At 60.1% G+C, this 21,722-nt stretch overlaps 1 protein-coding gene, 1 long non-coding RNA gene and 1 other non-coding gene across 5 annotated transcripts; 1 reads left to right on the top strand and 2 right to left on the bottom strand.

Moving 5' to 3' along the window:
* Positions 1-134: 134 nt before the first annotated feature.
* On the bottom strand, positions 135-21,141 carry SSC5D (scavenger receptor cysteine rich family member with 5 domains). 3 transcript variants are annotated; one of them, XM_081505561.1, is made up of 14 exons: positions 21,042-21,141; positions 20,556-20,582; positions 19,984-20,292; positions 19,265-19,381; positions 18,963-19,076; positions 18,305-18,613; positions 16,468-16,785; positions 16,049-16,225; positions 15,492-15,809; positions 12,919-13,473; positions 12,523-12,840; positions 12,181-12,348; positions 6,557-6,712; positions 135-2,511 (listed from the first exon to the last, which is right to left on the bottom strand). In XM_081505561.1, exons 1-14 carry the CDS (start codon positions 21,064-21,066, stop codon positions 212-214), a joined length of 5,211 nt encoding a protein of 1,736 aa, XP_081361687.1. In that variant the 5' UTR covers positions 21,067-21,141; the 3' UTR covers positions 135-211. The 3 variants fall into 3 exon arrangements, with proteins under 3 accessions (XP_081361687.1, XP_081361688.1, XP_081361689.1); XM_081505562.1 differs by having other exon boundaries at positions 12,523-12,837; XM_081505563.1 differs by lacking the exon at positions 19,265-19,381.
* Positions 2,046-5,879, top strand: LOC145512080 (uncharacterized). Its single transcript, XR_014058265.1, has 4 exons — positions 2,046-2,120; positions 2,582-2,756; positions 3,325-3,440; positions 4,092-5,879. It is a non-coding gene; the product is annotated as an uncharacterized LOC145512080 (long non-coding RNA).
* Positions 3,885-3,991, bottom strand: LOC145515895 (U6 spliceosomal RNA). The gene has a single exon (XR_014061104.1). It is a non-coding gene; the product is annotated as a U6 spliceosomal RNA (small nuclear RNA).
* Positions 21,142-21,722: the final 581 nt, after the last annotated feature.

The raw sequence follows: 21,722 nt of genomic DNA, 5'->3' as shown, positions 1-21,722 counted from the left end.
CTCTCATCTTCACCATCATGACCATCATCACCGTCACGGTCATCTTCATTGCCTTGTGTGGTGCCTCTGGCATTCACAAACAGATTGGTCTTGTGATTCCACCTCCCCTAGTCCCCCAGAAACATCATTCACACTTTGTTTTTAAGTAGATACTTTGGTTTTCCTTTTTTGTTGTTGTTGTTTGGGAGTGGCTTAAGGCCCTCCGATAAGGTCACACATCTCCCCGCAGAGGCCTCTCTTCCCACTCAGGGGTGGCAGTGGTTGGTACAGGTGTGGTCGGGGGCCAGGCCACCTCCACCAGTCTCTTCACAACCTCACCCAGCTGCCCCAGACCCTGGGCGGCCTCCACCAGCTGGGTCAACCCCAGTCTCAGGGCTTGGCGCTCCTGTTGATCTTGCTCCAGGGCCTGGGTCAGCCTCTGCAGCTGGCTGCCCACGTCCCTCACAGCAGCTACCAGCTCTACCAGGGCAGGTGGCTCGCAAGCCATGACCCTAACAGGTGGCACTGGGGCCTCACATGGGCCCAGAGGGCCTGAGCTTGGACTGGGAGCTGGCCCGAGGGAGAGGTGGTCAGGGGGCGGTTGATCCAAGGGGTGGGCCACAGGAGCCAGATGGTCCCCAGATGACCCCACAGGGGTCTCAGTGGGGTCAGAGGCTGAGTGTGGAGTCTGGGTAGGTGGAGAGGTTACTTGGGGGCTCTGGCTTGTGGCTGGTTTGAAGCTCTCAGTGGACAGTGTGTCCATGCTTGGGGTGGGAGACAGGCTGGACTCTGAGGCTGGAGATGTGGAGGGGCAATGGGGCCCCGTGAAGGTCAACTGGGGGTGCAGGCTGGGCTTAACTGGAGAGGAAGAGGGAGGTTCTGTTCCCAAGGAAGTTAGAACAGACTTGGCAGTGACCATAGGGGCTGAGGTGACGTGAGGAGTCATGGTGTGGTAAGTAGTGGTACTGAGGTAAGGGGTCATGGCAGGGTAAGAGGTGGTGATAGGGTGAGGGGTTGTGGTGGGGTGAGGGGTCGTGGCGGGGTGAGGGATGGTGATGGGGTGAGGGGTCGTGGTGGGGTGAGGGGTCGTGGTGGGGTGAGGGGTCGTGGCGGGGTGAGGGGTCGTGGCGGGGTGAGGGGTCGTGGCGGGGTGAGGGGCGGTGATGGGGTGAGGGGTCGTGGCGGGGTGAGGGGCGGTGGCGGGGTGAGGGGCCGTGGCGGGGTGAGGGGTCGTGGCGGGGTGAGGGGCCGTGGCGGGGTGAGGGGTCGTGGCGGGGTGAGGGGTCGTGGCGGGGTGAGGGGTCGTGGTGGGGTGAGGGGTCGTGGCGGGGTGAGGGGTGGTGATGGGGTGAGGGGTCGTGGCGGGGTGAGGGGCCGTGGTGGGGTGAGGGGCCGTGGCGGGGTGAGGGGTTGTGGTGGGGTGAGGGGTCGTGGCGGGGTGAGGGGTTGTGGTGGGGTGAGGGGTCGTGGCAGGGTGAGGGGTGGTGATGGGATGAGGGGTCGTGGCGGGGTGAGGGGTGGTGATGGGATGAAGGGTCGTGGAAGGGTGAGGAGTTGTGGTTGGGTAAGGGGTTGTGGTGGACTGAGCAGCAGTGATGGGAGCAGGAGTCACGGTGGGGTGAGGGGTTGTGGTCGCGTGAGGGGTCGTGATGGGGTAAAGGGCAGTAGTGGGATGAGAGGTCACTGTAGGGTGAGAGGTCTTGGTGGGATGAGGGGTCATGGTGGGGTGTGGGGTCGTGGTGGCGTGAGGGGTCGTGGTGGGGTTAAGGGTAGTAATGGGGTGAGAGGTCATGGTGGAGTACGGGACGGTGGTGGGGTGAGAGGTCGCTGCGGGGTGAGAGGTCATGGTGAAGTACGGGACCGTAGTGGGGTGAGAGGTCATGGTGGAGTACGGGACCGTAGTGGGGTGAGAGGTCATGGTGGAGTATGGGACTGTAGTGGGGTGAGAGGTCATGGTGGAGTACGGGGCGGTAGTGGGGTGAGAGGTCGCTGCGGGGTGAGAGGTCATGGTGGAGTGCGGGGCTGTGGTGGGGTGAGGCCCTGTGGAGCGGTCTGGGGAACTGGAAGGTTCTGGAACTGCGCTGGGCTGTGGAGACGTGCCCCGGCCTGGGGCTCTGTCCGGCTCTGGGGTCAGCCCTGAGGTAGGGGAGAGGCGGGTCGCCGCCGCCAGCGCAGAGGGGTCTGAGGCGAGCTCCTTGGGCGCGGTGGGCGGTGGGGTGGGCGAAAGCCCAGAGGTCGGCGCGGGGGGCGCGGCGGCGTCAGGGGAGGGCCCGGTAAGGCCGGGGCTCGTCGAGGTGCGGTGAGCGCTCCCCCGAGAGGCCGCGGCCGGGCTGGGCGGCACCGCGGAGGGCGCGTCAGGGGTCGCCTCCGGCGTTGAGGCCGCCGTGTGGATGAGCGGCGGTGCGGACGCGGAGGTCAGCGGAGTGTCTGCGGGCCCCGGCGCGGCGGAGGGGGCTGGGGAAGGGGCGGCGGGTGCGGTCCTGGCCGTCGTAGGCCGCAGCCGGCGCTCTGGCCACGGTCTCCTCGGGGAGCCTGGCGGAGGAAAGACAGACGGCCGAGGTCAGGCCGCCCCGCCCACCCCGCGGCGCGCCCCGCCCTCCAGACGGTGCGGCCAATGGGAAGGCGCGAGGCCTCTTGACGTCACGGGTCGCCGGCAGACTTCACCCGGCCCTAGTGCCCCACCTCCCCGCGTGCTCCGATGTCTCCAAGCGCCCCCTGGCGTCCTCCCCTCTGGAAGTTGCGGGGATAGGCGCGCAGGGAGAGTGGGACGCGGAGGGGTAGGTACCCCGGGATGCAGAATGGTGGGGGGGGGGTGTGTGCAGGGGGTGTGAGAGGATGCGGGAGGGAGCCAGGGGAATGCGGGCCGGGGGTGTCGGATGCAAGAGGGGGCGGAAGGGCAGAGATGGGGTGAAGGGAGATAAAGAGGCGGAGGGTGTGGGAGGTGCTCCGAGGGAATGTAGGAGGGGTCGGAATCAAGTCATCAAGACCAGTATCTTTTTGACCTATTTTTAAACAATCAAAATTAATGCGAAAGATCCACAATGAACAAAAAGTCAAATTTTTAATTCAAGGCAGGATCCGGCCTACCTCACTGGAATCCCCCCTAAAATTGGCTGTCAGATCCTGGTGAGGTAGGTCGGATCTGACTTAAGTTCAAATTTTATTTACTTTATCGTGGATTGTTTTTGCATTCGTTTCTAGTTTTTTAACCTATGGTATTAAAATTTTATCTTCATTACAAAATGCTTGGAATGCCCCCAAATTTTAGGCCTGAATAAGGGAGAAACCTTCCGCTCTTCCAGGTCCTGCTTCCAGGTAAACGTGAATTTTAACCTCTTTTGACAGATGAGGGAAATCAGGCCAAGAGGGCAAGTAATTTGCCCGAGGTCACACACTGACACAGTTTGAAGGTTACAAGATAAGGTCTGAGCCCAAGTCCTTTGCATCCAGAGTCTGGGCCAGTAAGTATCACTTTCTCAGCGGTGGGAATGTTCTGTGCTGGCCAGTATGGTAGCCACTGGTCAACTGTGGCTTCTGAGCACTTGAAATGTGGCTCAACTAAGGAACCAAATGTTTGCTTTTTCAATTTTTCACATTTTTATTTTGCCTGCGCTGGGTCTGCGTTGCTTTGTGAGGGCTTCTCTTGTTGGGGAGCACAGGCTCTAGAGCACCTGGGCTTCGGGACGTGTGGTTCTCGGGCTCTAGGCTGCTGACTTCCATAGTTGTTGCGCAGAGGCTTAGTTGCTCTGCGACGTGTGGAATCTTTCCGGACCAGATCAAACGCATGTCCCCTGCATTGGCAGGTGAATTCTCATCTGCTAAGTCACCAGGGAAGTCCTCAACTTATTTGTTTGTTTGTTTTACTTTGAATGGATTTTTTTTTGTAAATTTTTTTTAACAACAACAAAAGTATGGAATACTTCACAAATTTGCGTGTCATCCTTGCACAGGAGCCATGCTAATCTTCTCTGTATGGTTCCAACCTTACTATATGTGCTACGGAAGCAAGCACTGTTTTTTTAATTATAGTTGATTTACAATGTTGCATTAGTTACAGGTGTACAGCAAAGTGATTCAGTCATTCATAAATATATATATATATTCTTTTTCAGATTATTTTCTCGTATAGTATAGTGTTTGTCGCTTAGTCATGTCCGACTCTTTGCGACCTCATGGACCTATACCCCGCAAGCCTCCTCTGTCTGTGGAATTCTCCAGGCAAGAATACTGGATTGGTTAGCCATTCACTTCTCCAGGGGATCTTCCTGACCCAGGGATCAAACCTGGGTCTCCTTCATTGCAGGCAGATTCTGTACAGTCTGAGCCACCAGGGAAGCCCTGATTTTCTCATGTAGGTTATTACAAAATAGTGAGTATAGTTTCATGTGCTGAATAGTAGGTCCTTCCTTTTTCAAGTTTTTGACTAACTTAAACAACCGCCTGTGTTGGTGGCTACCAAACTGACCAGCACAGCTCGACTGAATTCCACGTTTCTGCAGGGTCCCTGAGGTGCGCTGTGTCCCCCCGCGGGGCCGAGGAGCAGTTTAGTAAAGGCCTCCGCCTCCAGCCAGGCCGCCTGGGTTTAAACCCCACATCTGCTGCTTCCTAGCTGGGTAACTGTGGGCAAGTGACTTAACTGCCTCGAATCTCAGTTTCTTCCCCTTCTGTAAACCACGGATGATGTATCTCCCCTATAATCATGAGGGTTCAGAACACTCACGCATTGCCAAGCAGGGAATAAGCATTCTCATCATTACTTATATTCCCATAGGCATTGGTATCTGTGCCTCCGTTTCTCTCATCTGTGAAATGGGCACAATTATAGCACCTACATCACTCATTAGGCCTCGTGTGGCCGCTACAGGGATTAACATATATAAATGTTAAAGACTAATACCCATAAAGTACACAGAATAGTGCCTGACACGTGGTATATTGCTCCATAAATGTTAACTGTTCCTAGTTATCATTTCAAGAATCTCAGCTTGGTTTGTGTTCACAGGGGCTCAGATACCTAGAGAGGTACTGACTTTTAATTTTTTAGACCCAAGAACAGAGAGTTAAGCTAATCATACTCCACTGTACATTGTCATCAATAGTTCCTGCAATGTCTCCTCTTATTTTATTTCTTCTCCTCTTTAACCCCCATCTACATTCCCCTCATCCTCTCCCACAGGCACCTCCAGTCTAATGTGTTTCACGTGTGGTCTTAAACAAAATAGAATGCATAGATGTTTTCATGTTAATACAAAAGTGTATGTATATTTTGGGGTTTGTGCTTTTAATTTCTGCAAATAACACTCTGCTGTAATCTCATTCTGTTTCTGAACTTCTCAGTATTATATTGTTAGTACCTATGCATGTTGCTCTGTATAATGCCTGCCATAGCTTTAGCTACTGCATAGAATTCCATCAGGTGCAACCATTTCTCTTCTTCGTTACCCTTCTCTTGGACACTTAACTTGCCTCCTATTCCCTAATACATCCTCACACATATTCCTTTGTAAGCCTGTGAAAGAATTTCTCTGGATGCAAAGAGCCGACCCGTTGGAAAAGACCCTGATGCTAAGAAAGATTGAAGGCAAGAGGAGAATGGGGTGGCAGAGAATGAGATGGTTGGATGGCATCACTGACTCAATGAACAGCAGTTTGAGCATACTCCGGGAGATAGTGCAGGACCGGGAAACCTGGCATGCTGCAGTCCCTGGGGTCACAAAGAGTCAGACGCGACTTAGTGACTGAACGACAACAACAAACAGATCTAGGAGCATGGCTGCTGGGTGATAATCGTGTTTAATTTGACTAAACATCACTAGGTTGCTTTTATTGAATTGCTCTATCCAGTGAGGATGCCTGTCTCCCCATGCCCACACCCACAACTGGTATTATTGACCTTTCCATTTTTTTTCCATGCTTGTCATTGTTTTTATTTGAATTTTCTGACTCATTATGAGCGTGAGCATTTCCAGACATACTTGTTGGGCATTTCGGCTTCCTAGTCTGCAAGTCGCCTGTTTGTACCTTTTCCCCCGTTCTCTTACAGGATTTCCTATCATCCTTTTGGTGATTTGTCAGAGTGACTAACATGGTACAGGTTAGGGTTTTTCCACCTCAGCACTGGTGACATGTGGGGCTGGCTGGCTCTTTGTGGTGGGGGGTTTCTTGTACACTGGAGGGTGTGTAACAGCAGCCTGGCCTCAACCCACCAGGGACCACTAGCCTCCCCGCTCCCGGTCGTGACAACCTGAAATGTCTTCACGTGTTGCCAGTTATCCCAGTTGAAGACCAGTGGTGTCGATATAAATATATTCAGGATGTATTTCTGCCTGGTCTTTTTGGGGTGAAGCTGGGTCACCATTGGGAAATCTGCAGTCCACCTCTCCATTCTGTTGTTGTTGTTTAGCCGCTGAGTCGTGTCCGACTCTTTACGACCCCGTGGACTTGTAGCCCTCGGGGCTCCTCTGTCCGTGGGATGTCCCAGGCGAGAATACTGGAGTGGGTTGCCATGCCCTTCTCCACCACCTCTCCAGCCCACCCCACAAACACACTGGGCCCCGCCCCCCGCCACATGCCTCACCTGTGTCCCCACGGAGCCTGGGCGCTAGAAAGGGGTGGCCTGAGCTCCTGGTGGTGCCGGGGCGGCCAGGCGTGGCTGCAGTGGGGGTCTCCTTGGCGGGGACCCCTCCTGAAGGTGTGTCCCCCGTCCGGGAAGGCTCACGACAATCCGCGTCACCTTGAGAGATAATAGAGAGAACCGAGTAATCCCTGTCTCTGTGTTCTGAGGCTTTCTTCCCAGGACGCCAGGGTTGAGGAGGATTCCGTCAAGAAGAACACAAATAGAAGCTGCTTTTCCTGTTAAAATGTCAGCCCACCAAGGACAGGCATGCTCCCTGGGGCCTGTGTGTTCTCGAAATGTGTTCTAAGAAATGGCCACATACCCATTCGTGGTTCATTAGTGTGTGATTGATTTGATTTTTTTCATTAAAACATACACTGAGAAAAGGGGACCTGCAGGGCTTCCCTGGTAGGAATCAGCCCTGCAGCACAGAGGACACTGTGCCACAGGTGGCAGTGGCAGGCAGGTTCTTCGCCACTGAGCCACCGGAGGAGCATCCGTCTCTCCAGACATCGTCCAGCTGCCCTCACAAGTGGGCGCAGATCCTCAGGCCCGCCTTTATCCCACATCCTTGCTGCTGAAAGGCATGTTAATTTTTGGCAAGCTCGTGGGGAGCTGGTGGGCAAAGAAGCTGCAGGTTCGTGACAGATGACCAACCTGAAGCCCAGAGAGGGCAAGGAATTTTCCTAAGGTCACACAGCTAAGGAGCAACATTGGGCTTCAGATCCAGCAGGCCTACCTGGTTCTGAATGAAGACTTCTTTCCCTCCGGGGGCAGACAGAAATAAAGCTCGAGGCTGGCCTCACCCCTGGTCACTCTCCCCCTGCCTGGCTCACTCCACTCCAGGGGTCCTTGCTGTTCTCTCAAGACCCCACCACAGGGCCTTTGCACATGCTGACCCCTCTGCCCAGAAAGCACCTTTAGCTCCCTCTCCAGGCTCCCCATCACAGCTGACATCTTTACAATGAACCACAGACCTCACCCCCTGCCACCCCTCCCACCAAGCATTCCACTTCCTCCCCACTGACCTCACTGCTGTGTCTCGAACCAGCTGAGCATACTCCCACCTTATGGCCTTCACACATGCATGCTGACTGCACTTTACAGAACACTCTCCAACCAGGTATTTGCATGGCTCTCCCCTCCTTTTTTTCATTTTTACTTTCATTTTATTTACTTTTGACTGCACTGCATGGCAAGTGGGATTTAAATTGCCTAACCAAGGATTGAACCCTCACCCTCTGCATTAGCAGCACTGAGTATTAACCGCTGGACCAGCAGGGGAGACCCCTGACCTCTTGAGGCTGTCACTTAACTGGCATTTTCTTAGCAAGTCATCTCTTAACCATCCCATTTTAAATGACAATTCTTCGCCCCCCCCTTCCCCTCCCTTCCTCTGTCCATCATGTTCCCAGGGGTTGGGACTCATGCCTACCACACAGCAAATACCTGAGGCATGAACTAATGCCTGTGTCTTCAAACTCCACTGTCCAGGAAGCCTCAAGAAATGTTGCTTCAAATGAAATGGAAAGAGAATTCAACCTTCATAAGCTTCCATCTTCATCTCCTGTGCACTCTCTCTAGACCTACACGGCAATCTCACAATTGTTTGTTCGTTCCTTCCTTCATTCATTCAGCACAGATCCCATGGACGACAGACTAATGCTCCCCAAAAATGTCCAAGCTCTAACCCTCAGAATCTGTGAATATGTTGCCTTTCATGGCAAAGACTTTGCAAATTGACTAAGGGTCTAGTCCTTGAAGGAGAAGGCAATGGCACCCCACTCCAGTAGTCTTGCCTGGAAAATCCCATGGATGGAGGAGCCTGGTAGGCTGCAGTCCATGGGGTTGCAAACAGTTTGACACGACTGAGCAACTTCAATTTCACTTTTCACTTTCATGCTTTGGAGAAGCAAATGGTAACCCACTCCAGTGTTCTTTCTTGCCTGGAGAATCCCAGGGACAGGGGAGCCTGGTGGGATGCTGTCTATGGGGTCGCACAGAGTCAGACACGACTGAAGCGGCTTAGCAGCAGCAGCAGCTAGTCCTTGAAATGAAGGGTTTATCCTATGTTAACCCAAGGGGACCCGATCTAATCACATACATCCTTATTCTTAGAGTATCTATCCCAGCCGTGGGCTTCCCTGGTGGCTCAGTGGTAAAGAATCTGCCTGCCAGTGCAGGAGACATGGGTTCAATCCCTGGATCGGGAAGATCCCCTGGAGAAGGGAATGGCAACCCACTCCAGTATTCTTGGCTGGAGAATTCTAGGCAAGAGGAGCCTAGTGGGCTCTAGTCCATGGGTCACAAAGAGTTGGAGACGACTCAGTGACTAACACACACACACACACAAATCCTCGCTGTAGTGACAAACATGTTAAGATAAGAAAAGGACCACAGAGATGCAACATTGCTGACTTTGAAGATGGAGGAGGGGGCCGTGCACCAAAGAATACGGGAGCCTCTAGACGCTAGAAAAGGCATAGGAACGATCTTTCCCTTCAGCCTCAGAAGGAAGACAGCCCTGCCATCTTTGATTTCAACTAGTGAGAGACCCCAGCGGGGCTTCTGACCTCTAGAACTGCAAAGTAATAAGCTTGTGTTGTCTTAAGCCCCAAATGCGGGGTGGTGTTATGGCAACAATAGAAACTGACATAGCTAAACCTGAGACAGCTAAAAGTCTAGCGGAGATGATGTGTCCTCAATGGGCAATGCAATTTTCACAGCTCCAGTCTTGCTTCTCAGAGAAGCCCCTTCCTTGTGGGGTCTCCTGGTGGAAAGGATTGCCATCTCCTCTGTGAGCTTTTCCCCACTGCTCTACTAGAAATAATCGCTGTGTCCCCGGGATTCTACAGCTGTTGTTCATTTACGGTAAATAACTCTAACAAGCAGTGCATTGCGGTTTTAAGTGATTTCACACACATTTTGCTCATTGAATTGGGACCTGAGGTCACCCAGCCCCTTGTTCTAATTCCAGTGGAGTCACAGCCGGAACCCTGGCAGCCAGACTCCAAAATTCACACTTGCAATGACTTCAGTAATTCCCCAGTCCAACGAGCAAACAGTGTGCGAAATCGTTTAAAATGGATCTCAGCCGCGGCTCCTGAGTTCAACTTCCCCGAGCCTCATTCCCGTCCCTCCCACCTGAAACACAGGGGGCAACACCAGGACCTATGAAAGTGTGAAAGTGTTAGTCGCTCAGTTGCATTCGACTCTTTGTGACCCCATGGACTGTAGCCCGCCAGGCTTCTCTACCCATGGGATTCAGGACTTATGTTCCCCAGTTAATGGCATGTGTTCCTGGCACTGTCCTTGACTCTTTCCAGGGACCCTGGAGCTGGAGCTTTTTTATTTTGCTTTTTTCGAAGTAAGGAATTGCGACTCAATGAAGTGGAGTCATTTTTTTCAAGGCCACCTTGCCAATAAGGACAGAATTTCTGTCGTTTCCACCTCTCCCCACCCAGCCATGCCCCTCTTCCCAGTACTAAGGTTGCACATGTGACCCCTGGGATTTCCATCGCGCAGTGCCTAGTTCTGTACTTCTCTGCGCTGACGCACCCCCTCTCCCCCACCAGAAAGAGGTGGGGTCTCAAAGGCCCGGACTCGGCCGCCCTCAAGAGCTGCAGGCGCCCAGCATCCGACCGTCTCCGCCGCGAGGGGGCGCGACGAGACAGTGAGGCGGCGCCCGGCTGCAGAGACCGAAGGCTCTAGAATCCTGGCCACACGGCACGAAAGCGCATCACCTCTGGAAACTGAGCCCTGTCACGACTCGGGTGCCCCCCACCCCGAATCTCGGCGGCTCCAAGCCCTGCTACGTGGCCCCGCCCCCCCCCGGCAAGCAACACACCTAACCCAGGACAGGCACAGCCGAGGGGGACCGCAGCTGGCTTCACGCTTTTATAGCTGCGGGCGCGGGCCAGCCGGTCAATCAGGAGGCGTGCCGCGCCTGTGACGTCACACGGCGCTGAGCCATTGACGTCCCCTCCGCCCGCCCCCCCAGCTGGGGCCCCGCCCCTCAAGCCGAGGCCCCGCCTCTCTCGCCGAGGCCTGCGGAGTGCGCATGCTTGCTGAGCGCGCGGAAAAGGCGGGATCCCGAGCGGAAGGAGCAAAGCACGCGACGCTTGGGGGAGGGGCGGAGCCGGGAGCGCGGGGCGAGGCAGCCGGCCCGTGGGAAGCGGAGGGACGGAGGGTCGCCGAGAAGGACGAGGACACGGAGGAGGGAAGAGGGGAGAAGCGGCCCCGGGCAGACGGGTCGGATGGGAAACAGCGAGGAGGCTGGGCGTGGAGTGAAAGAGAAAGGAAGGCGGGAGGAGAGAGAGAGAGACTGGGAGAAACGGGAGTGATGGAGTGTGGCCTTGACAAGGAGAGAAAAAGTGAGAAAAATGGTGAGAGGCCGGTGAACGATAGAGACGAGGAGAGGGAGACAGGAGAGGAGGCAGGCAGACACGAAGCTGAAAAGATAAAACTGACCGCAGAAAGCAGAATGAGGAACAGAGAAGCTGAGCGTGAGACGTTGAAAATGACAGGAGGAGGGGGAGGACAGCGGAGACGTGAAGAGAGACTGGCCAAGAAGTAGACTGAGAAAGAGAGACAGGAGGGTGGGCAGTGAGAAATGCAAGGGAAAGCCAGACGCGGGGAGGCGTGATAAAGAGAAGTTGACCGAGGTGGGGGAGGGCGGAGAGAAATAGAAATGGTGGGACATGAGCTTGATAAAGAAAATGAGAAGGGTGATGAGTAAAACATGGTCGGTGAAAAAGAAAAAAGTGATCGAGATGCGGAGGATGAGAAGTTGAAAGGAAAAAGAATGTGAGAAAGAGAAGCACAGAGGGATGAAGAGAGCAGGATGGAACAGAGAGCTCTCTCTCTCTCTCTCTCTCTCTCTCTCTCTCTCTCTCTCTCTCTCTCTCTCACACACACACACACACACACACACACACACACACACGAGCAGAGAATTGGGCACCATCTGAGCGGGTCAAGGCCCCGAGTGTGACCACAGAAATGGACGGAGGAAAACAGGCCACAGGGAGACAGAGGCCATGGGGCAGTGGGGCTGGAGCTGTGGGCCTGGAGGCTGCCTCCACTGGCCAGAGGAAGGGGTCAGGCTGGGGACAGAGCCCTCCATGTGAATGCCCCCAGCCCGCCTCCGAGCCTCAGCCCCGCCCAGACCAGAGCGTGGGCTGGGAGGAGAGGCTTGAGGGGCTGGGGTAGGGCGGCGGCGTGGTGACGGCGTGTGCCTCCGTGTGGGGACTGGGGAACTTCTGTGGAGGCTCTGGCTCCAGGGACACGGGCTTTGACATCAAGGCTGATTCCCGGAGGCCCCAGAAGGTCTGCAGGAGGACTGGGGGCCGGGCTCTGCTGAGCCTGGCTTGATTCTGAGACGCAGGGCGGGACGGAGGAAGGGATCTCCTTCTAGGCTCTTGTAGGACAGTTACAGACAGCCCAAGGAGGGAAAGTTCTTAGCGTTTCTGGAGCCGAGGAAAACGTGCCTGGGGTCTCAGAGACCCGGGCCAGCTCATTCAGGAGGGTCTTTCAGGAAGCCCAGCAGGAAGACCTCCCCTCCCCACCCCATACGTGCCCCTCACCTGTGCTCGGAAGGCGCCTCGTTGCTGGGGCAGGAGCCGCTGGGCTCCCCGTGGTTTCCCGGGAGAGGGTGTGTCCGGGCACCCCTGCAGCGGTGGTCCCCTTGGCCAGGTCCTCCCCCGAGGTGGTGTCCCAGGTCCAGGGGGGATAGTCCTCTTCGTCGGCGTAGCCTGGGGAGGAAGAGGGGAGGGGAGAGCCCGACACGTCTCAGGGGTCCTTGCCTCTGCTGCTCCCCCCGAGGCCCCTGCCGGGATCTCCTGGCGCGACTCGGGGCTCCGCGACTCGGGGCTCCGCGACTCGGGGCTCCGCGCCCCGCCCCCCGCTCCGTGCCCCGCCCCCCGTACCGGTGCAGGTGAGCCCCACGTCTTCCTCGTGGTCGCAGTTGTGCTGTCCCCATGCCGGGGCGGGGCAGTCGCTCAGCGAGGATTCGCTGCCCTTGCAGCCCACGTCATCCAGCCAGATGGGCCCGGTGCCGGGGCCGTAGTGGGTTTTGCCCACTCGAGGCCGGATCCTCCCGCAGCCCAGCTCCCAGCAGGCCACCATGCCATCCCGCAGGTCCCAGCCGTCGTCGCAGACCGTCCCCCAGCGTCCGGCATGCCACACCTCCAGCCGCCCGGCACACCGGTTGGGCCCGTCCGCCAGACGAACCCGGAATGGGCCTGCTGGTGGGAGGCCCGGATCAGGAGGGGTCAGCGGGGGTCTAGAGGGGCCAGCCTCACCCTTCTCGTTCCTCTGCTCACCTGCTGCGCCGGTGGGGGAGGGGGCCGAGTCCGTGGATGACTCCGGAGAACCTTGTCCTGGGATCTCAGCAGATGGCTCCACGGTGGCCTCGGAGGCCACTAATCGGGGGCCCTGGGTGGTTGGCGTCACCATGGTCTTAAAGGTCCGTTCCCGGGGGGCTCGAGAAGTCCAAGTTATGGTGGTGTGCGAGGTCAGCCTGGTGGTAAACTCGGAGGTTGGTCTTCGGGAGGACCCCGTGGCCGGGGTGCTGGTGGTGGTGGCCCGTGAGGTCAGTTCAGGGGGACTCTGGGTGCCCAGGGCCCTAGAGTGCTTAGTGGTTGGCATCACCGGGGGCTGAGTGGTTGGTCTCTTTGCGTTCTTGGTCACCCACTTCTTGGTGCTTTTGGGCATCTTCCCTGGGGCCTTGGTGGTGGTTTTCTCGGGGACACTGGGGGTCCGTCTTGCAGAGGGCTTGGTGGCCAGCTCCCCCGGAAGCCAGGCATCCGGGTCTCTGCCCAGGCCAGGGATCCAGCTCCAACTGAAGGGGTCTGAGATGGAGTCCAGGCCGGGGGTTCCTGGAGACGGGGCAGAGGGGGGCGGCAGGGGAGACAGCAAACACCGTGAGGTCCCTGGCCAGGGCCCGCCTTCTCCTGTCTCCCCCTGCAGACGGCCACCGAGTTCCGCCTCATCACAGATGGCATCTGAGCGTCTCCCACGAGCCAGGCCCGGGGCAGTGGCCGGCCCCATCCTGCCTCTAAGCACTTGCAGTCCTGAGCTGCCTGCCCCTATTTGCCCCCTCACTGTGACCCGTCCTGTCTGCCCAGCTGCTGCCCTCGCCCCTGTACCCGCTGATGGTCCCACTCCCTGTTTGGTTCTCACCGCCCCACCAGGGTGGCACCAGGTCACTCCCCAGCTCAGAACCCTTCTGTGGCTCCTGGGGCCTTGGGGAGGAGAGGGAAAGAGGGAAAGCACCCCAGCTTCAGGCTCCCAGCCTCCGCAGCTCACCCGACATCTTCCTGGGCAGCGCAGGGAAGGTGGCGGACGCCGCGGGTGATGCTGAGGGTGAGTGGTGCAGGACAAGGGTCAGTCTTGCCCACAGAGGGGTCTGGCCCTTCGCCCCCGGCTGCTGGAGGCAGGGGGACCCTCCCAGCCCTTGCAGCATCCTGCCTGGTTGGAGCGTGTTGCTCCCCTGTGGGCCCGGGACCACCCGGGTCATCTCCACTAACAGTGTGGCTCGCGAGCCGCCCGTGGGCCGCCAGCCGCATGGGGGGACCCAGCTCTTGTGAAGGCTCTGACGCCCGGCTGGGAGAGCGTCCCTGGCTGGCAGCACGTCACCTGCAAGGTCGTAAGTCATTGCCAGGGCAGGGGGCTGGGGGAGGCACGGATTAAGTGCTGTCTGCACCCCTCCCCTGGGAGAGGAGGGTTCACAAGGGTCTCTCCCGGACCCTGCCCCAGCTGCCTCCTCCCTCATGATGTGAATCTGGGCCCTTCCGCTGTGGGAAACCCTGCTTCTGAGTCTGACAGCTTCTCCGACCGTTGTGAGTCTTTCTAGAAAACTGTGGAAACTGAGGGTGGGCTTGGGGAACCTCCCGAGTGACAACATGTCACACAGGCTCGAGTCTCTTTCCCTCAGTGAGCCCCGGGCCTCTCGGAGGCCAGGGCCGCATTACTCGCGTTCCGAGGCCCCGGCACCCGGCTCAGTGTCTGCCACTGAATAAAACAACAGCATGTGAGAGAACACAGGCCAAGGTTGAACTCACTTCAGCTGGCCCTCCATCACACTGGCTTCTCGCCATCTCTCAGTGCCCCTGTGCCTGCTTCCTTTCATCTCAGGGAGGACAGAGCTCCCCTCCAGGAGGGAGACCCTGTGATTCTTGGTAGGAAGAAGAGGAGGAAGGATCCCAGCTGTGCCGATTAGTTGCTGTGTGACCTTGGTCAAGTTACTCAACCTCTCTGTGCTGCAGTATCATCACCAGGCTTCCCTGGTGATGGTAAAGAATCCGCCTGCAATGTGGGAGACCTGGGTTCCATCCCTGGGCTGGGAAGATCCCCTGGAGGAGGGCATGGCAACCCACTCCAGTATTCTTGGCTGGGAAATCCCATGGACAGAGGAGCCTGGTGGGCTACAGTCCATGTGGTTGTAAAGAATTGGAGACAACCAAGCAACTAACACTAACATCTTCATCAGTAAAACTGGTGTGTGCGCGCGCGCGCGTGTGTGTGTGTGCATGCACCCAGTCGCTCAGCTGTGTCTGAATGTTTGCAACCCCGTAGACTGCAGTCCGCCAGGCTCCTCTGTCCATGGGATTTCCCTGGCAAGTGTACTGGAGTGGGTTGCCATTTCCTTCTCCAGGGCATCTCCTGCATTGGCAGGCGGATTCTTCACCACTGCACCACCTGGGAAGGCCCTCATGTGGGCATAACGTCCATCAGTTTGGACTTATTCTAAAGTGTGAATGGGGTCACGTGTGTGAAAACAGCCCTCCCAGGGCAGGGGTTAGGAGGCAGGCGCTCAAAGTTAGTGCCGATGTCAGTTCCCGTTCCCTCCACCAGGAAGCGCTCCAGGGGCCTACAGACGGCGAGGCCTCCTCACCAGCACAGGTGACTCCAACGTCCTCGTTGTGGGCACAGTTGTGCTTCCCCCAGGGAGCAGCGGGGCAGTCGGCGAGGGCAGCCTCGGTCCCTGTGCACCTCACGTCATCCAGCCAGATGGGGCCAGCGCCCCAGCCGAAGCGGCCGGCAGTGGGGTCAGGCTGCCGCGGCACCCCGCAGCCCAGCTCCCGGCAGACCACGGCCGCGTCCCGCAGGTCCCAGCCGTCATCACACACGGTCCCCCAGCGTCCCGCGTGCCACACCTCCAGCCGACCCGAGCACCTGCTGGGCCCTGCCACCAGGCGCAGCTGGGGGGACCCTGGGGTAGGGGGTGGGGGGACACAGAGAATTCGAGGCAGGCCCGCCTCCAGCTTCCCTTCATGCATTCACCCAGGCCTGCGCTCTGGATGGAGGAGACCCCAGCTGGTCCAGACGCGCTGTGCTCTCCTCCCCTCTGTCCTGAGCGGGGAGGGGGCGCCCGGGGGGCTGTGGGAGGGGGAGAGCAGGAAACCTATGCTCAGCCCCACACTTGGGGTTCAGGGGAGGACGGGGGCTCACCGGCGTCCGGCCCAGGCTCCTGAAGGGCGGTCGGGGGGGCGGGCGGAGCTGAGACGCTGGCCATCCGCGGGGCCTGGCTCGCCGTGGGGGGTGGGGGCCTGGACACGGCCCCCCTGGGCCCTGAGCTGTTGCTGCCCGCCGAGGGGGCCGTGGGAGGGACATATCCGAGAGGCATACCTGGGGCACCGGAGGGGAGAGGTGACCACCACCCCCTGCTATGTAGCAGGCGGCTCCCAGACCACCAGCCCAGGACCACCGTTGGGGGGGGATTCACACGTGAGCATGAATGGGGCAGGCGGGCCACCTGGACAGAGGGAGTGCTGGCTACCTTCAGAAGACACACAGCACCCCAGCTCTTGCCCCTCTGGGCGCAACCCCCCATGCCTCCCTCCCTGGCCTCTCCCCCGGGCCGCCCTCACCGTCACACACGGCCCCGGCGTCCTCCCGGTGGTGACAGTCGTGCTGGCCCCAAGGCCGCGCCGGACAGAACCGCAAGGCCGTCTCGTTCCCCCGACAGCGGAGGTCGTCCAGCAGGATGGGCCCCGCGCCCTCCCCGAAGAAAGCACCCCCAGGGGCGGCCAGCGCGCCGCCACAGCCCAGCTCCCGGCAAGCCACGGCGGCATCCCGCAGGTCCCAGCCGTCATCGCACACGGTGCCCCAGCGCCCGCCGTGCCACACCTCCAGGCGGCCCGCGCACCCGTGGGGGCCGTCAGCCAGACGCAGCCGGGGGGCCGGGCCTGGACATGGGGGAGGGAGGAGAGCAGAGAGGAGGCAGACTGCAGTGGACAGGCAGGGACTGCGGCGGCGAGCATAGGGGAGCGGGCACAGGCCGTGTATGGGTCCTGCTTCACACCCAGCATGGGGCTGCAGAGCGGACCCTCCATCCTCACAAGTGAGCAAGAGGCTTTGAGATGGGCCATCTGGATGGACGGAGTGCAGGCATCCGGGAAGTACCTCAGGAAAATACACAAGCCCCCCTAGTTCTCACCCCTCCACTCCAGGCCCACATCCTGCTGCAAGAGTCCAGCTCTGCTCCGTCCGCTGCCCCCGGCACGTCCCTCCCTCTCCAGGGAGAGACCAGGGCACATCCGCCGATGCCCGCCCCACCTCCCCAAGCAAGTCCCCAGGCCCCAGCTGCCTTCTCCAGGCCTGCTGAGCAGGGCTTCTCAGCCTCAGCTCCCCAGATGCCGGCAGCCCCCCCACCCCCCGGAAAGGTCTCCAGACACCGCCCCTGTCACCCTAGCAGTGGGGCTGAGAGCTAGGCTAGAGGTTTGGGGGCACATTTCTGTTAGGTGTTTGTGGCGTGAGAGCGGCGCCGGCTTTGGGCAGTGTGGAGTCCATCTCCAACCCCTAGTTGGTGTCTAAAGGGGCCAGACCAGAGAGGGTGAGATACCCCTGGCCTGCATCACCCGGCTGCATGAGCTCCCGAAAGGCCCACCCCGAGGAGCAGAGATGGAGGTCAGACACCAAGCTCCCGGCCCCTCGATGGAGTTTACAACTTCTCCCTGGAACTTAACCACCCTGGGGAGCCTGGGCTTGACCTTCCAGGCTTCAGAGCCACAGCTTGGCCCCCACAGTACGGCCCTCAGAGGGGTCAACCTCACTGCTCCGGGTCCCCCGACCTGCGTTGCCCTGGTCTCCACCCCCACCACACCCCCACACTCTAGACCCCCACATCATCCCTCTGTGCGGCCGGCCGGCCAGAGGTCACGCTCTAGTGGAGCCTCTGCTCCATCTGGGAAGGGTGGGGCCGTGTGGGTGGGAGTGCTGGTTGGAGCGGCTCTCGGCTCCCTCTCCTAGTTCCCACCCACTCCCTGAAGCATTTCCTGGCCCCTGGATGTCTGCCTCCAGTGGGTCCTTGAACTTTCCCACCCCACACCTGTGCGCCGCCGCGCCCTTTGCCAGCTGCATCCTCGTCCTGCAGCACGAGGACTCCCAAGTCGAGAGACAGAGGTCGGGGTGGGTCAGTGCCCAGCGTGCATGGGGCTGAATGAGTGTGTGTTTTGGGAGGAGGGAGGAGGGAGGGGGACAGGGCAAAGGGGAAATATGGGGAGGGGGGTAAGGGGAGAGGAAGGGAGGGAAGAAAGAAGAGAGGAAGGAGAAAGAGGGCTGGAGAGATTGTTTTGAAAGTCGTGACATCTTTAGGTGAGTGGTATGGGGGCGTGGCCCGCGGAGGGGCGTGGCCCGCGGAGGGGCGTGGCCCGCGGGAGGGGCGTGGCCCGCGGGAGGGGCGTGGCCCGCGGGAGGGGCACGTACCGGTGCAGACCAGTCCTGCGTCCTCGCTGTGGTCGCAGTTGCTCCTGCCCCAGGGGCTTCGGGGACAGTCTCTAAGGGCTTGCTCTCCGCCTCCGCACCCCACGTCGTCCATCCACACAGGCCCCGCGCCCGGGCCGAACCGGGCCCCCCCGGGGGCTGCCAGCGCGCCCCCGCAGCCCAGCTCCCGGCAGGCCACGGCGGCGTCCCGCAAGTCCCAGCCGTCGTCGCACACGGTGCCCCAGCGCCCGCCGTGCCAAACCTCCAGGCGGCCCGCGCACCCGTGGGGGCCGGAGACCAGGCGCAGCCGCTCTGCGGGGCGGGCGGGAGGGGGCGCTGTGAGGGGCCTCGTGGAGGCGGCTGGTACACCCTCGTTTTCAGTCTGGGAAAACGGAGGCCCCGCGGGGTCAGGGGCCTGAGATCAGCCTGCCAGACGGCCAATGGCAGAAAGTCAGGGTTTGGACAGGGCAGGGGGCCTGGGGGCCTGCCGGGAGTGGACACCCGGGTCTACTGACCAGGCGGGGAGCCTGGGCCTGACTGAATCCCCGGGGACGCAGTGCCCCCCTACCCTGCACCTGGGGGTCCCCAGTTTGGTCCGGGGGGGCCTAGGGCCTGACCCCTTCTGGAGTTGTTGCAGACGGAAGGCCTGCCTCAGACTTACCCTGGCGGGGGACTCCGGCAGTCAGCACTGGGGCCCTGGTGGACTTGGCCGGCTTGGGCGGCCGGGAGCTCTTCTTCCGGGAGCCGCTCTGGGGGGTCCCGGCTGGGCGGGGGGCTGGGCGAGGAGGGGGACAGTGGGGAGGGTGGTTGGAAGCTGAATCTCCTGGGGCTGCAGGTCAGTCCTGAGAGTCCCCCAGGGTCTGAAGGGGGCATCGCAGGGGCCCCGGGGGTGGTGGAGGAGTCGGCCTCTGTCTCTTCTCCCTCACGGCCAAAGCAGGAGACAGACCATGGGCGGGGGCTCACCAGGCGTCGCCGGGGGCTCCTCAGAGCTGGGGCTCAGCTCCCCTGCCAGCCCCGGCCAGGGGTCCCCATCCAGGACTGGAGGTGGGTCGCGGTCCCTGGAGTCCGTCCCACGCTGGCCTTGGGGACAGCAGCGTGTGGCTGGAGGGCACGGCTCCCTCCTGTGGGCCCGTCTCAGGCCTGTGCTGCCCCCACCCCACCAGGCGTGGCTGAGTTTCACCCAAGCCAAGTAGGTTCCCTATCAGTTTTTACCCTTGCCTTCCTCTCTGTGAAAACAGATGCTTTTTGCTGACACAGTTGATAAGTGGCCCATGAGGAATAATAGTCATGAGACCCCCTGAGGGGAGGGACAATCCCCAGTTCCAGTCTGTGCAGCCCAGCTCTGGCCCCTTTAAGTCTCCCTGCACCCCTTCAGGGGGGGTGAAGCACAGGTGCGTGTAAATAACTCTGTCTGCCATCTGCCCGATCCATCCTGTTTGCATGAGTTCCCTGTGTGAGCTCATGATAAACTGCATAGTTGTCCTTTACAGAGCTGCCGACTTTATCAAAGTTCCTTCCACATAGTTTGGAGGATGTTCTTCGATATCCCCACGGTCCAACACCCCAGTGCTATGGAGAGGACAGGCCCTGAGTGAGGTAGGGGTAAGGTGTCTGGACTTCCGGATGCTCAGAGTTACTGGGCTGAGGGTCCCTGGGCATTGAGGAGGTTGAGAACCCCTTACCTGCACAGACGACGCCCGCGTCCTCCTCGTGTGAGCAGATGTGGGCCTTCCAGCCCCGGTGGGGGCAGAGGCCCAGCTGCCGCTCCCCGCCCCGGCAGGCCAGTTCACTCAGCCACACGGGCCCCGCGCCCTCCCCGAAGAAGGCACCCCCGGGGGCAGCCAGCGCGCCCCCGCAGCCCAGCTCCCGGCAGGCCACGGCGGCGTCTCGCAGGTCCCAGCCGTCGTCGCACACAGTGCCCCAGCGCCCACTGTGCCACACCTCCAGGCGGCCGGCGCACCCATGGGGCCCGTCGGCCAGACGCAGCCGCTCTGCAGGGACAGAGGAGAGGCTGTGACATCCTGGAGACCCCGGGGGCAGTGGGGAGGGCAGGGCTGGGAGCTGTCCTGCAGGGCTGTGACCGGGAGCCCCTTAGGAAGCAGGAAGCTGGGTGACCGCGTGGTCCTGTGGAAGTGGTGTGGGGGTCGTGGGCACATGGGGGTGGCCAGGGTCCAAGGGAGGGTGAGCCTGAGCCGGACGTGGGGAGGGCCTGGAGCTGAGCAAGCCAACGGGAGAAGTGTTTGGGGCCACTTACCAACAGCCTGGGTCCCCATCAGAGCCACTGGAAGGGAGGTTGGAGGGGTGAGGCAGTGAGGTCCTCGCTCCTCTGAACCAGAAACCCCGCTGCCTGGAAGGAGGACTCTGGGCCCAGCGCCTGGCTGAGGCTCAGGTCCTTGAGATGGGCGGAGCCCGGAGGCCTCAGGTCTGGGCAGGGGGCCAGCCTTTGGCGCTCCCCTCGGGGGCCTGGCTAAAGGTGAAGGATGGGTGAACCTCCCCTGCAGGGTCAGGGCTCATGGTGGGGAGAGGAAGTCCTGGGGTCTCCTGAGAGGGTGGGACTCAGGATGCCCAAGGCTGGGTCCCTGGAGGATCAGTCAGAGGCAGCCAGATGTCCTGTGCCCCCCACCCCCGCCAAGCAACAGGGATGGGGCCCTGGAACTCGGAGGCTCTGCAGTGGGTCAGCTCAGGGTCAGAGGGCCGGGCCCGGGCCCCTGAGTCCCAGAGGAGGGGAAGGGTCACTCACCGAGGAGGCAGGCCAGGACCCTCATGTTTGGAGAGTCAGGGTGGGGACGGGGTGGAAGCGGACGGGAGCAAGAGCGGGGAGGAGGGGACCGCCGACGCGGGAGGGAGGGGAGCGCCTGCCGGAGGCGCCCTGGACCTGGGGAGGAGCAGGCGGGGGCTGGACGCTCTGCAGGAGGAAGAGAGGCTGCCGAGGAGGCAGCAGGGGACAGGAGTGGGGCGGGGAGGGGGCTGGCCAGTGGCTGAGGCCTGGGGAGGAGGGCGGTGGCGGGCAGGAGGGAGGGTGTCCAACTGCAGACACCCACACAGAAGACAGCCGGCTGCCAGGAGTGCTGCGCTCAGAGAGGCTCGGGGGGCAGCAGGCTGCATGGGAGGATCCCGACAGGGGTGCGCGGGTGGGGCGCCCACCCATCTGCCTCTTCTCCTGTCTCACCAGGGTGGCATGCCAGAAACAGAGGGCTTTGAGGGTGGGCTCACATCAGCTGCCGGGGTTGGGGACCTGGTGCAGCAAGAGGGCTTGCGGGCAGACACCAGGAAGGACTTCCTGGACCGAGAAAGGAGACAGGGAGACTCCCTTCTCCATTCCCCCTGGTGGATTTGCGGGCAGAAGTCATCAGCCCCCTGTGTGTCTCCCGAGAAAACGGGTCAGGGGTCGAGAGGGCCAAGGGTCAAGACTTGGGTGGGG

Source organism: Giraffa tippelskirchi, chromosome 7 (genome assembly GCF_054371585.1).
Source record: "Giraffa tippelskirchi isolate mGirTip1 chromosome 7, T2T-mGirTip1v1.2.pri, whole genome shotgun sequence".
Lineage (NCBI taxonomy): Eukaryota > Metazoa > Chordata > Mammalia > Artiodactyla > Giraffidae > Giraffa > Giraffa tippelskirchi.
This window is presented reverse-complemented; position numbering and strand designations above follow the sequence as displayed.